At 30.1% G+C, this 15,658-nt stretch overlaps 1 protein-coding gene across 1 annotated transcript in view; it reads left to right on the top strand.

Moving 5' to 3' along the window:
* The window catches only part of LOC101235326 (uncharacterized), a 61,183-nt gene that overhangs the window by 23,802 nt on the left and 21,723 nt on the right, over positions 1 to 15,658 (top strand). Inside the window, exon 3 of the mRNA XM_065790816.1 lies at positions 14,021 to 14,220. Coding sequence (XP_065646888.1) covers positions 14,021 to 14,220 — 200 coding nt within the window. The remainder of the gene's footprint in view (positions 1 to 14,020; positions 14,221 to 15,658) is intronic.

Here is a 15,658-nt window from a genome sequence, read left to right as displayed (position 1 = left end):
AACTTTGAATAAACGTTCAACCATTCGACCAGCCATTGTAAAATTTTCCCTCAATTTTGTTTCAACAATTTTTGAATTTGTAATCTTGTTTAATATTACAGCCAGTCCTTGCATCTTTTTATTTGAAAGACCATGTCCAAAGTAAAAGAAGTTCTTGATATGTACTGAGCTCTGGAGGGACCTGGAGTAATAGTTAAAGCTTTACCACTTTTTCTGCACTACCTAATTGTGCCCTGTGGAGAGGATATCATTTGAGTTATTACAGAGGACGCAATTTTTTCAGTAGTTCTGGAATCATTTGCTATCATTTTCTTTAAGTTTCCAAACTTGGTGGGTTGTGAACAATCATGTGTTATTCCTCTTTTGACTACACTGAGACAGTTTGAGCATAGTTTATCAAAGCTACTTGATGGTTCTTTTCAAATCTTGATCGGTTGAAAAGTAAGCTTAGTAGAATGTCCTTTTAGTAGGCCGACCTGGCAAATTAAAAAATTACAAGAATCAAATCCCTTAGTCTGTGGTCTATTAATCACTTTGTTAAAGTCATGTAGCTTGGAAAAAGGCAAGTTTCTATCTCCTTTGCCATGCTTTTTCGACCATTGCTCTGCAGGAATTGCATATGCCCATGGGGATCCCTAAAATCAATAGAATTTCCAGAAAAAATACCTAGTCTTCTTTCCTTGATGAAATCAGAAATATGCTTATCACACTTTGAAAAACAAAAGAAGTATGCAGATTGCCGACAATCTTGATGAGTTTTTCTATTATATGGCATTTCAGTGGTTAAAAAACTGATCTTTAAAAAATAACTTCAGTACAAGCTTGTATTGGTAAAATATCTTTTTAGTTGTTTAGGCTGTTGACTGCTTAAGAGCCATTGTCTGAGAAATGTAGGCAAAATAAGCAAATTTTGGAAGTGATGTCTTCAAATTGTACTCATTTTTAGATATTTTGTAAAATACAATGAAAATGGGCCACTGGTAATTTTTTTTCAAAAATTTTTATTAATTACGGAGATATTGGGTCCCAAAATTTGGCCCGTTTTGAGAAAATTTTGCGCATGGAGTGCAATTGCTACTTTGAGGAGTAGTTTTAGCAACATGAATATGACAGAAACATTTCTTTTTAATTTTTTTACTAATCTGGGTAGGTTTCTACAGTAAAAGTAAAAATTCAACATGATTACATTTTCAGTTGTCTAGAAATCGTGGTCCGAAACCACAACATTTGAAATTTTACCCTAACTTTGAGCTCTAATATCTCTTAAGGCCAATACTTGCACGTAGTTTTTTTTTAGGTGTTTTTGAAAGACACTAAGACATACATTAAAATTTTGAAACAAAAACCATGTGCATACAAGGACCTGGGAAGGAGTAACCTGCCAAAAATCACTTTTTGCGTTCAACGCGCTTTGATAGATTACCCATAACAACTGTGGCCTTCGGTCCACCATAAACAGTATAAGTTATTTATTTTCCTTAAATATGCATCTTCCAATATATGAAAAAAATCCATGTGCTCTGGTGATAAAAAGCTTACAGAAGTCCTAGAAGTAGCCTTATTTTGCCAATTTTTTAACTAAAAAAATACCCTAGCAACGGTATAGATATACTTAGCAACGGCTACTTTACAGCCATATCAATTAGTGCTGCTATTAAAAATTTTAATATAATACTTTTTTATAAAGAAACTGTACAAGAGAACTTGAAAAAAATTTTTTTTTTACTTTATCAATCAAAGAAAGAACCATTAAACTTCAAGATCGTTTTTTCCGTTTAAAACTGATGGGAAATACAGTTTTCTAAGAATTAAGAAAAATATATAATAAATTTATTAATGGCCGATCTGAATCTCCACGTTGTCAATATCGTCTTTTGAGAGTGAATAACCACCTTTTTCATTAGTTGGTGTTGGTGCATCAATCTTACAATCAACGTCAAGAGACGAACATTGGAGAATATTTTCTTTGTTTGGCCACTTGAAGCAGTTCTTTCCAGGTGTAACAGAATATTCCATACAAGAAACATATATATCATCATCATTGACCTAATGGTTGAGGTAAAGTAACGTCTAATCATTGCTGCTTCCTAAATATTCCTTGAAATTAGTTAATATGGTTAATAAACCAATAATTTTGTAATAGATCTCAATACACAAAAATACAATATTATAGTGTTAAAACTTCTTACATTTTTAATTATTGCAGGATACCATTGCATAAAGTATGGAACAACAATCCAATCACCAATTTGAAAATCAGCTGCTAACTCCTTTGCAATCAACTGAATATCATTGTTTAAATCATCTTCTTCGTTTTCAAGTGCGTCTATCATATCAACAGTTTCATCAATCACATCATCATTTAAGTTAACCTCTTCACAAAAAGGGGTTGCCAACCTTCCTGTTCTTTTTTGCTTACTCTATCTAAAAAATTACACTTGAAGGATAAAGGAAATTGCTAAATATTTATCTCAAGTCCCAAGAAAAGAAAAAAGTCACATTTTTTAGCATACATACTATGGGTATTTGTAAATATACAAGTTAATTTACTTGCTTACAGAATGATCAAATTTGTTGAGTTGTCACATATTCACATGGCTTTAACATTGTCCTCAGCTGTTGGTGAACTTGCTCTGGATTCATTTTCTTCCCACATTCTTCTCCAGCCATAAACATCTGCATTAGCAATGTTTTTTGCTTTGAAGAATATCTAAATACTTTTCTTTTTGGTAATGCCCCATCCAGTGATGCCTGTCAAGTTTTCAATCCCTTGTTTAATGATAGAATGGGATAATAGCAGGTGATCAGAAGAATTAAGGTTCGAATTTAGGTTCATTTTGTTGACATAGGAATGTCTTGCTCTGTCTACCATAGATTTTGCCACAGATTGAGAAGTGTGGTTTTCTGAAAGTATATGCTCTGCAATTAATTCAGTATCATAAAATGATTCAGCACAACCAATTTGTGTACAAAACTTAAGAGTGTTAACACTTCTATCAACACGTTTTTTTTTGGAAACTGATGGCGCAGTATAACTTTTGCAAGTTGAACTATAGGGCTTAACAATTTGAACTGAAGAATGGAATGTCACATTAGTATAGTTCCATTTTTTACCTTTTCCAATTCGGAAGTATCTCCACATTATCATGTGATCAGAGAAAAACTGAAAAGAATGATAGCTATTAATGCTGGGAATCAGATTTGTTCCTGATAAAGTAGAAGCTTTGGAGTCTATTGTAATTACAGCGACATCAGCATTTTGAACTCCATTGCCATAATGAAGAGCCTCATAAATATCTTCTGCAGTCAACATATTGTTTCCAGCATCAATAAAACTCCTTATGACACATTTCGCTCCTGCTGACTCTCTGTCACATTGATCTTTTCCACGTGACGGCTTATTGTAATCATACCTTTTAAGAAAGAATTGGTATGCTTTGCAAACTTTGTAAAAAACTACTAAGTAGAAGTTGCCATGATAAGATGATGCATTATCTGACTTAGCATAAAGGTTTTTTAAACAAGGAAAATCATTTCGAACTTTGGTTAAAACAACATCAGCTAAACAGAGTACATCAACAAGGCTTTGCTGACATCTATAGACAGCAGTGAAATAGACTTTTTTTTTCATTTGACCATTTTCATGGAAGAAGAAGACATCAACATGTAGAGTCATTCCTTTCTTTCCGAAATAATCCTTTTGGCTTTCACGGAATTTAGCTGGCAAAATTTTCTGACAAAAATCTTTCAGCCAAAAACCAGTTTCCTCATCAAGTTGCTCAAAAGCCATTATTTTGGCCATTTTTTGTTGTGCATCACGTATTTGATGCTTCATATAGGCTTCAACATCTTCAGTAGCCACATTTAAATCATATAGAAGATCTTCATCTTTACTTTCTATAACTAACTCACAAACCTGGTTGATTGCTGAAATGAGGTTTGCACAGTCAAAACATTGTTCATTTTCAGCAGCTATAAAGGGTTGATTCAAGTCTGGATTTATATCTGAAAGAGCAAAAGAAGTAGAGTGACTATGCAAAGTGGAACTTTCACTACACTTGAAAGGATAATTACTCTTCAAATACCTTTTACCCTTTTCAAGGAACTTAGTAATATTTTTATACTTCCACTTTTCAGAAATAGCAATCAAAGTTTGAAACCCATCCATGCCAGCTGCCGTGACATCATCAAGACCAGCCAAAGCTTTCCTTTGAGAAGGTTTTATTCCACGAAGAATTCTCCATAAAGAAGTATCTGACATAGGGAGATAATTAGTTTCTTGGCAAACTTCTTTATAAAATGTGATTGTATGGCTAAACTTCATCATTAAAATGGCATTAGCCACTTTTTTTTCCTCTCCATTGCCAAACTTTATTTTATTTACACCATAAGCTACATCTTGCAGCAAACCTCGACAAAACATAAATTCTAAAAAATGTTCTATTTTTTCCTGTGGCATTTGGCATATGTTTACCTTTTCCTTTTTTGGTATGGAAAATTCTCTGTTTTGTTTTTGTAACTTGCGTGCTTTTTCAATTTGATGTTTTTTGCAATTAAAGATTTTCATTAATGCTTCTTTAGTGTACTTTTTATGGTTAATAACTGAAAGCAAAAAAATTTGTCCTACAGAATCGCTTTCTTGAAACATCTTAACTGGTACAACAAGGTCTTCTGGAACCAATTGTGTTGAACCATCTTCATCCTCATTGTGTAACACTTGAGAAATTAGTACCTCTGATTGACCTGGTGCAATTGCTTCAGCAAATATCTTCTCAAGCTGCATTTAAAATTTTTCAAATTTCTTCTTAACTTTCTGTTTGGTTCCTGGGGTTAAGTCTTCTATTAGCTTTTGCTTTATCTGAAAGGACAGTGGGCTTGCTCTAAATGCTTCACACAAAGAGCTAGCTGCTTTTTTTGATTCTTCGATAGTTTCATCTGAAATGATTGTTATATCTGGAACATATATGTCATCAGCAGGAAAGCAAGACTTTATTGGTGTTGGAGCTGGTTCTAACATGTCAATATTGTTAGCTGTAGAAATACTTTTTAGGTGGCTGAAGCAAAATACGGCTCCAACAGGAAGTGATAAATTCTTTTCATTATAAGCAGCAAGGGTGTTCAAAGGGATGGATCTAATTTTTGGTGCTTTTTTACCGATTTGAAATTCATGTCTTGGGTGTTGACAACTGTTTGGCTGCTTCCAGCCAATACCAAAAGAAAAAAGATGGTACGCACATAATGAGTCATAGCGTGAAAGATAAGCTTGTAGTCGGCGTTCAATCAATGTTTTTTCATTCCACTGGTTTGTCGGTAGAAGCTATAAAACAGTAACGTTAGATTTTCCACCTATGGAGAAAGAAATCCTGTATCTTTTAATAAAAAAGCAAATAATACTCTAATATTATTCATACCTTTAAAGCATGTAAATGATTAGTTATGTCAGCAGTTAATTCATTAACTTGAAAGATTCCATCTTTGTTCCAACGCTTAAAGGGACCACAAGAAGTCTTCTCTTTATTAAAATATATGCATTTCTCATAAGGACTGACTTTATTCTTGCTCTCTGACATATTTTGTTTATTGATAATTATTTATTGACTAATATTAAAATAATGCAGTTTTTCTAACAAATTTTAATTCTTCTACTGAAAACTGCTGAAAAAAAATTATGTTATGCAATTCAAGTAAACCACGGTATGTACCAAGTAGTCATTAACAAAAATGTCATATTAAGTCGGCAGTCATTTCGTCCCCGCAGTATTATCTCGTTCTATCTACAAATGAAATAAATAAAATGTTCTGTTTAATATATAAGATAAACACAAATATATATATATATATATATATATATATATATATATATCTATATATATATATATATATATATATACAATGTTCCACCTGATATAATATATTTTATTAGATAGAACATTGTATTTATTTATATATAGTTTTTATTTGTTTTTATTTTAAGTGCTATATGTATTTTTTTCAAGTTCTCTTGTACAGTTTCTTTATAAAAAAGTATTATATTAAAATTTTTAATAGCAGCACTAATTGATATGGCTGTAAAGTAGCCGTTGCTAAGTATATCTATACCGTTGCTAGGGTATTTTTTTAGTTAAAAAATTGGCAAAATAAGGCTACTTCTAGGACTTCTGTAAGCTTTTTATCACCAGAGCACATGGATTTTTTTCATATATTGGAAGATGCATATTTAAGGAAAATAAATAACTTATACTGTTTATGGTGGACCGAAGGCCACAGTTGTTATGGGTAATCTATCAAAGCGCGTTGAACGCAAAAAGTGATTTTTGGCAGGTTACTCCTTCCCAGGTCCTTGTATGCACATGGTTTTTGTTTCAAAATTTTAATGTATGTCTTAGTGTCTTTCAAAAACACCTAAAAAAAAACTACGTGCAAGTATTGGCCTTAAGAGATATTAGAGCTCAAAGTTAGGGTAAAATTTCAAATGTTGTGGTTTCGGACCACGATTTCTAGACAACTGAAAATGTAATCATGTTGAATTTTTACTTTTACTGTAGAAACCTACCCAGATTAGTAAAAAAATTAAAAAGAAATGTTTCTGTCATATTCATGTTGCTAAAACTACTCCTCAAAGTAGCAATTGCACTCCATGCGCAAAATTTTCTCAAAACGGGCCAAATTTTGGGACCCAATATCTCCGTAATTAATAAAAATTTTTGAAAAAAATTACCAGTGGCCCATTTTCATTGTATTTTACAAAATATCTAAAAATGAGTACAATTTGAAGACATCACTTCCAGACTTTGCCTAGATTTCTCAGACAATGGCTCTTAAATGTAATTACTTTGATATTGTGGCATTTTCCCGGAAAATAAGAAACATTTGTTTTCACATTTTTAAATAGTAGAAAAAACTTGGTCAAAGTTTTTATGAGAAGAAAAAAAGCACAACGAGACACATATTTGATTTATATGAAAAAAACTTGATTCTAACATTAATTTTGAAATTATTTTATAAATTACCAATTAATTTTGAATTTACAATTCTAAAGTAATTTTTACTATATGAAAAAAAGTTTTTATTATGTCCAATATTTGGTCAATTATTTTAAACAAAAGTTTTTATGTGTTTTAAATTCAGAACAATTAGAAAAAATGCCTCTAACTATGTGTTTTCTGCCCCATATTTTATACAAACATAGACAAAAAAGCACTTTTTTGCAGACAAAGTACACACAAATGTGAAGTCTAACAACCATAGAATCCCATATCAAGTAGTCACATGATATTGTTACTAAATCAGTTATTTGATGAAACTTTGAATCTTTAAAAAGCATAAAAACCACAAAAAGCTGCTATCGTTTTGGCCGTTTTTTAAAAGACGAGATTCCTACTTTAAGAGCTATATCGTTGCACAGATAAAAGATATCTTGTTTCTACTTTTTTTTGCCTGAAAGATACATGTCAAGGCTTCATTCTATTAAATTTTAAAACTTTCATAGTCGATAATAAGGTTAGAATAAAAACGTAAAGCACCCTTTGTCTCTTTTTAAAAAGGCTTTTAGTGCCATACCCTACACTTTAGGTCTCTGCACACAAACCACAAGTGTTAAAGAGCTGATTTTTGGTCAGGTTGTAGCCAACACATATATGTAAAGAGTTTTTGATAGTTTTTAAAAACTCCATAACCCAAAAGTGAAAAAACAAACAAAATAGATCTACAACGGGGCTCCAAGTGCGATCAGTAGCACAAAGTGCTAAAAACCTTAAATGAGTTTTTCTCCTTTGGCTATAGAGATTAGATTTTAATTTTTACATCTGGTGATACCTGAGACCGTACCGAATAATGCCCCATTGGTTGTTTTTTTGGTCCTCAAAATTGAGGTTCGAACCGTTTTTGTATAGATGTGCAAGGTTTTGTTTTAAACAAGGAAGAATTTCGAGCTTTATTATTATTGCAGCGTTATTCAAAAAACACGAAAACGAAAAAAAAGAGGCAATACGATGAACGAGTGCGTAAAGTAGAACATGTCAGTATGAAACCTTTAGTATTGGATACGAGTGGAGAAATGGGTTCGGAATGTCATAAGTTAGTTAAAACTGGCAAAGAAACTGTCTGAAAAACGAAATGAAAAATACTCTATTATAATGACTTGTTTCTCCGCGCAGCGACCTCTTTCGTCAAGGTTCGTATTTCGGAGTTATAGAATTGAGAGAGGGTTGTAATCACAATTATATTAGCCAGTTATAATAAGGGAGCTGAATTAACATAAAATAATTAAAAAAAAACTTCGCTCAACTATTCTTTGTCTAAGAGGATCCAAATACTCCTGGTCATAACGAATGACTTTGAAATTGGAGTTTATTTCAAGCTGGATTATATTCAAGCAAGAATTTTAAAATTTCTTAGCTTTTGTATGTTTTAATATGTTTATTGTATTTTGTAGTTTTTATTTTTATGATGTAGTTAAAAAGTTATTCCAATAGAAATATGTAAGGTGTTTTAATGGTAAGTAACTAAGGGATTGTCCATAAACTACGTCACGCTTTAGTGATTTTGTGACTGGTTAGTGGTTTTATGACGACTTGTACGGGACATGTTATTATAGATAATTACAATGGTAACGAGGGAATGGGTCAAAAAAGAGCGTGACGTCATTTGTGGACAACTGCTACTTGAAACGGTATAGGTGTATTTCAGGCACCTCCTTTACTAAAAAGCTACTAAAAAATGAGTAAACTTAACCTAACCATACCTTAGCCTAACCAAACCCTACCCTAAGGGTTAGGGTCAGGGATTGGTTAGGTTATGGATTTCAACAATTATCTTTTTGCGAAAGACTTGTTTATTGCAGACTTACTGAAAGGGGTGCTTGATTATTGGAAGGGGGTGCTTTATTTTAAACGTTCACAGTTTTGCAAATGTTTAACTTTTTTTCAGCCTACAACTGCGTCAGAGAAGATATACTATATATTATATACTACATATAAAATATGACTTACAGCAAACGTTCAAGAAAAAAATATTGCATGGTGGGTTCATATTATTAATTTATACAAGTTAAAACTATAGAGTGTCACTTATTTGCAAGTTTTTGTAATGAAACATTAGGCTAATTTTTTATTACAAAAATTTGAGATTACAAAAACTAATGATTAGCAACATTAAAAGGTCATCCAGACTTGCATGTAAATAAAAGAACAGTACTTTAATTTTTTTTAAGCATTGAGTTTTTTGAACTTTCTGTAATGATTTAACTCTAAATATCTTATAGGCATACCTCAATAGTGTACTTCATTAGAAAATCTGTATGGAAAACTATGGCATTGCTCAGGAGGAACTTGTTACATTTCTGATCAACAAATTCTTTTAAAAAACTAACCATATACTGTGACACAGAATATTGTCACTTTTTCAAGAACTTGTTTAAAACTGAACTTAAAGTTAATATAAATTTAATTAAAGCTTAAGAAAAGTTAAACAATATTGATTCACATGACTCGCTACTCAAAGGTAGAAATTCCAGCTTTTAATATATCAATATATCTTTGTTGTTGTATGTTTTGGGTCATTGTCTCGTTAAAGCAAACTCTATACATGCCTTTTTTAATGCACAATTGTATTGTAACATTTTCAATGTTACATGTTCAAGGTTTGAATTATGCATTATCTGACTCACTAATGATCTATGGTTCTTCTCTACTTCTCTGTCAATCAAAGTGGGCTTATGCAGTGATCTTCTTTTGCAGTTTCTTGCTTTCTTTCAAACCCTGACTTTTTGCTTCTTAAGTTTTAGGAAAAAAAATTTGATGCAGTTTTTTCAACTGTTATTTTACCTCATAATTAAAAATTGCAGTCTTTTTTTTAATTTTAATTTTGTAGTCTTTAAATTTTAATTAGTGTAATAGTGTAAATATATTAGCCATTCAATATTTAAAACCAAAAATAAAAAAGTTGGAAACTGCAGTTAATTTTATTTTGAAAAATGTATATAGTTTTTTCATTTTAAAATAATTTTTACCACTTCTAAAGTTAAATTTCAATAGTTTTTTGATAAAAATATAGAGTCATTCCATATCAAATCAGCTAATGGTCCACAGAGTGGTCCACAGGGTCCGCACCTCAGATTTGCTTTAATCTTTGATAATTCACAGTTTTTATGAAAAAAACACAATCCTTAAAATTTCAGCTTGATTTTTGCTAACAGTTAATTTTTTTGATTTTGACAAACAATTAATCTATTTTTGTAGGTGTTTTTGACAGATTTTAAACAGTTTTTGAACCATATAGTTCAATATCTGCAGGTAGGTAATGAACTGTATCACACAGGTAATGCCAGTTTTTTGTTTAATATAAAAAATAAGATAAATTACATTCACTTTGCAGAAAATAGAAAATAGCGTAAACAATTGAAATAAATTATGAAACTTTTTGCTGTAGAGGTTCTATATATAGGCTATCACTAAAAAATTTAAAGACTTATGTATTATATACTCGATCTTATATGTGTATGTTTTTAATTTTCCTCTAAATGAATATGATCAGTTTTCCTTTAAGTGATATAATCAGTGTCTCAAATTAATTTATTTGGTATAATTATGGAATATGTATTTAATTTTAAGCATATAATATAATTATAATGGTATACAAATGGTTAATATTTGAGTGTGAAGCACTTTGATTGCATTTAGAAATGGTATTGAAATCTAAATCTAAAGATTTCAATTTCAAAAAATACCTAAAATCTTAAGACTGTATCTTTATTGAAAATATCTCCACTCAAAAATGTAAGTATATGTGAAAAATTAGGATGTGGATGCCAAAAAGTTAAAAAACTGGATACAAGTAAAACAAACCTAGTAGCATCAGCATTGTATATAGACTCAAAGCAAAAGTGCATAAGCTGATGATTTAGACTTTTAGGTGCAAAAAAAAAGTAAAAATAAGTTTGAAGGAAGGAAAAGTTCAGTTGCTCTCATTAATTCCTAATAGTTAAGCAATTGAAAAAACTTCTGAAATATTTTCAGTTTAAGAACATCTCATTAATAAAGCCCAAAAGTTAAAAAAATCAAAAAAGGATACTTTCTAAACCTGAGGCTAAAAAAGGAAACCTTGGAAGATATTGTTAAATAAAAAGTCATTGAAATTTATGAATGTGAAGAGTTAACAAGAAAATGTCCAGGAAAAAAGATTTTGTTCCTGTGTGTATAAATAATATAAAAGTTTATAAACAAAAATATCTTATATTAGTTTGTTTAACTTCTTAAACTTCAAATGAAGTTCCTCATTTGAAGTTTAAAAAGTTATACCCAGAACACAAAGTTAGATTCAGTGTTGCACCACAGTTGACAGTCGAGGAAGTCACTCAGTTTTTGTATGTTCTTATCATTAAAATGTTAAGTTGATCTGCGCTGCTTTACTTAAGGACAATTTAATATATTTAGAAGATTTGATGAAAGTATGTGTTTGTAATGTTTCATCTATGTTCCAACTGCCCTGGTAAATTAAATTTGAAGTCTTACTTAGAAAATGTGTTTGAAAAGAATGATTTTGATTTTGACACTTAGATCACATACAAACAATAAGTATCACCTAAACAAACTGCACTTGTCACAGTCCAAGCAAGCATTTTTGAGCTTATTAAAACTCTAAGTAAAACTTTGTATGATCTTTGTCACCACCACTTTTTCAAAGAAGCACAATCTTGCTACTTATCAGAGGCAAAAAAAACATTAGATTAAATCACCTGTCTTATTCTTATGGATTTTGCAGAGAACTACAGTTTTCTTGTGCAAGATGCTGTACAAGGGTTTTACTGGCAAGCTGATCAAGCTACCTTACATCCATTTGCTGTTTACTACAAAGATCAAAAAGATCAACTCAAATGTGAATGATATTGCATAATTTCTGACCATCTTCTTCATCAAGTTACAGCAGTTCATTGTTTTCTCACAAAGTTGCTTCCTATGATCAAAATCAAACTACCCACAATCAATGAAAAAAAAAAATACTTTAGTGGTTGTGCTGCTCACAGTACAAAAATTACAAATATCTATTAAACTTAATGTACCACCTTGAAGATCACAATTTAAATGCAGAGCATTACTCCTTTACTATGTCCCATGGCAAATGCTTATGCGGTAGAGTAGGAGGAACTATAACAAAAGTAGCAGCAAGCATATAAGCAGCAATTACAAATCCGATTCTCCCAACACATGAACTGTTTACATGGGTGTTAGAAGATGTTAACATATTTTATCAAGTGATTATATTATTAACCATTAAGCTTGTTTTAACATCCACAAACAAAATATGAACATATGAGCACAGTCCTCAGCATCACAGTTTTGTACCAGGTAGAGAGAAATTTTGTTTACAGAGTATTTCTTGCAATTCTGTCTATGATACCCATTTACTAAATGATGTTAACTTGGTAGAAAAAGATCCTATAAATTTTACACTCAGTAAATATATTGCTTTATTTTATAATGATGAATGGTTTATAGGGTTTGTGTTTGAGATTTGTAATGAAAACCAAGATGTTATTATAAAGTTCATGCATAGAAACAAATTAAATTTCAAATGGACACAATTGATGTTATTATAAAGTTCATGCATAGAAACAAATTAAATTTCAAATGATGCACAATGGAGTTGGTTTTTGTCCATTTGACAAAGTAAAATGTCAAATAAGTGCTTCATTCATTAAGGGTAGAAGTTATGTAAATCAGAGATAAAGAAATTAGTGTACTTGTGTTTCGTGCTATATACACTTCTTCTTTCAGCATCCTTTTACTTTTTATTTAACGTTTTTGCAATATAATATAATATGCGTTATTTTTTAGGTCTTTTTTAAACTTAAAAAGCGCATCACACTGAAAAAGCTAAAACTATCTTATAAAATAGAGTATAGGTCTTAAAATATTTTTTTGGTGGTTGTCTTTATATAGAACTCCCATAAAAAAAGTTTCATAATTTATTTTACCTGTTAGCGCTATTTTCTAGGCCTGCAAAGTGAATGTAACTTATCACATTTTTTTTAAAAAAGTAATGTTTTAACAGGCTGCTGCATGTGTTAAACAACACAAAATCAACTGCAAAAATATCACTATACAAATTTTCAGGTGATCACATTTTTTATTTACAAAGTTATGGTCTGTCAATAATCAAAAAAATATACTGTAAGCTCCAAATACTCAAATTTTTCTGATTTTGTTCAGTATTGAATCAATCATAACTTTCAAACAATTTAGTCAATCAAACTGTAATTTTCATAATTGTATATTTCTTATATAATCTGTAGGTGGTCAGAATTTGAAGCAAATCTGATGTGGTACTCTGAGGCACTTACAAAAAATTAGGCGATTTCATATTTAATAACCCTATATGTAATAACCCTAAAAAATATAATCTAAAATTAATTAACACAACTGAGTTTTATCATAAAACTCAGTTGCGTTAACTAATTTAAAAAAAGACCTACAACTTTCATGATATTTTTTTATTATATTATGCTCTTCTGATTATTTTTGAGGACATAGTATATAATGATATGTTAGCACAAAGAACCCAGCACAAATTAAAAATATGTTCAATATCTAAAACACTACAAAATTTTCCAAAATCTGTGAATGGATTTTTTACAACTGGGTTTTATAGAAATCAATTTTATTAATTGAATTCTGTAAAACCCAGTTTTATATTAATTTTTGTGTGTAAAGAGTTTAAAATGAATTATATCATAATTTAAATATTATTTTAACTAAATTATTAAAATACATATAATTGATAAAATTTATTCATTAAAAAGTTATATTTTAAAAATTTAACTTGAATATTTTATATATACCGAAATAAACATAACAAGTAACATTGTTATATTATAAAATATGCAACTTGTATGGCAATTTACTTTGCTAATACAATATATAATATATAAGTAGTTCCCCTAACTGTAGTTGCCCCCCCCCCCTCCTTCTCCTGGTCTTAGGGATATAAATAAATTTAAAACTTTTTTGTTATCTGATTTCAGCTCTTCTGGTGGAGATGTAAAAGTAGAATTTTATACTACATGGGAATCAATTGAAAACGCAACGTTTTTATCTTTTGTAAATAGTGTGGAACTGTCACGAGCTTTTACTTTAAAAGTAAACAATGATCCAGATAGTGTTGGTTATCTTTCTAATGGAAACTATGCAACTAACTGTAAAAACGTTGAGTATTATTCAGCACGTAAGTTATGTATTTTAATTACTTTTTTATATTATTACTATATATATTTTTATATTATTCGCTCTAGCGGCGAACGGATGCGTTTTTCTTACAATCAGTAAAATTAAAAAAAACAAATTGTATAGTGAATTTGAAATATCTTATCTGCATATACTTATAAAATTGAACATGGCAGTTACATAAAAAGAAATAAAGGATATGCTTACAGTAATGTTTAACTAATATAAAAAAGGAATGGTAATATTGCTGAAACAACAGGAGAAAGTTTTTGTTGATATCGTTTGTGCAAATTTAAAAATATTCAATGCACATTTGACTGCTGTTAAAAGTAAAACATTGGATAGCCATTAAAAAATAAAAATAATAGAAGAAGACATACAAGACCTAAAAGAAAGCATAAGTTTTTAAGAACAAATAATAGAGACAAAAGTCAAATGCGCTAAAGATACCAATGAAAAAGAGAATGGAAACATGATAAAAATAATCAGCGAAAAGTCCAGAATAGCTTAAGATAGATCAAGAAGAAACAACCTAAGAATTGACAGTATACTTGAGAGCAAAAATGAAACATGGGAAGAAACAGAATAAAAGATCCTAAAATTCTTATCTGAAAAATTGGCTGTTGAAGAAACTGATATCAAAAGGGCACATTGTACAGGAATAAAAAAAGAAGGGCAATCTAGAACAATCATAATGAAACTACTTAGGCACAAGGATAAATCTAAAATCTTAAAAGAAACAAATAATTTTAAAGGGCTTAATGCATATGTAAATGAATACTATTCACAGGAAACAGCGACCATTAGAAAGAAATTGTTTTTGGAAGTAAAAACAGCGAAAACATCATTGTCAGGTATGACAAAGTTATTAAGTTAAACAATATCCAAAAAAAGTAACTTTTATTATTATTATTAAGTTTTATATATATATATATTTTTTTTATTTATATATTTTTATTTTATATTTATTATAGCATCGACAGACAAACAACTGAAACACAATATTTTGAAAATTTTGATAATGAACTTGATAATGAACTCTTCTACTGAATAGTATCAACACCCCAGACAAAAATATTTCTGAAAACATAAAATTCAACTCTAATTATTATTGTATTGAGGAAGCATCTTGTTTTATAAAAGCGTCACAATCTGCTTTCTCAGCGCTGACCTTAAACATACGCAGCATGAGTAAAAATTTTGTAAACTTTAAAGCAATGTTACACGACATAAATAACAAATTTAAGGTTATATGCCTTATAGAAACATGGTGTAGAGACGATGATATCTTGAACTCAAATTTTCAAATACAAGGATATAAAGCTCTCCATCAATCACGGAGTAGAGGAAATGGTGGAGGTTTATGTTTTTTCAAACATAATATTCTTCAATTCAAAAAGCTAGAACACTTGAGTGTTCTTAGCTTTTGAGAAACACAA

This window comes from Hydra vulgaris, chromosome 02, assembly GCF_038396675.1.
Source record: "Hydra vulgaris chromosome 02, alternate assembly HydraT2T_AEP".
Classification (NCBI taxonomy): Eukaryota; Metazoa; Cnidaria; class Hydrozoa; order Anthoathecata; family Hydridae; genus Hydra; species Hydra vulgaris.
The sequence above is the reverse complement of the archived record's forward strand: the minus strand, read 5'-3'. Positions and strand labels throughout refer to the sequence as shown.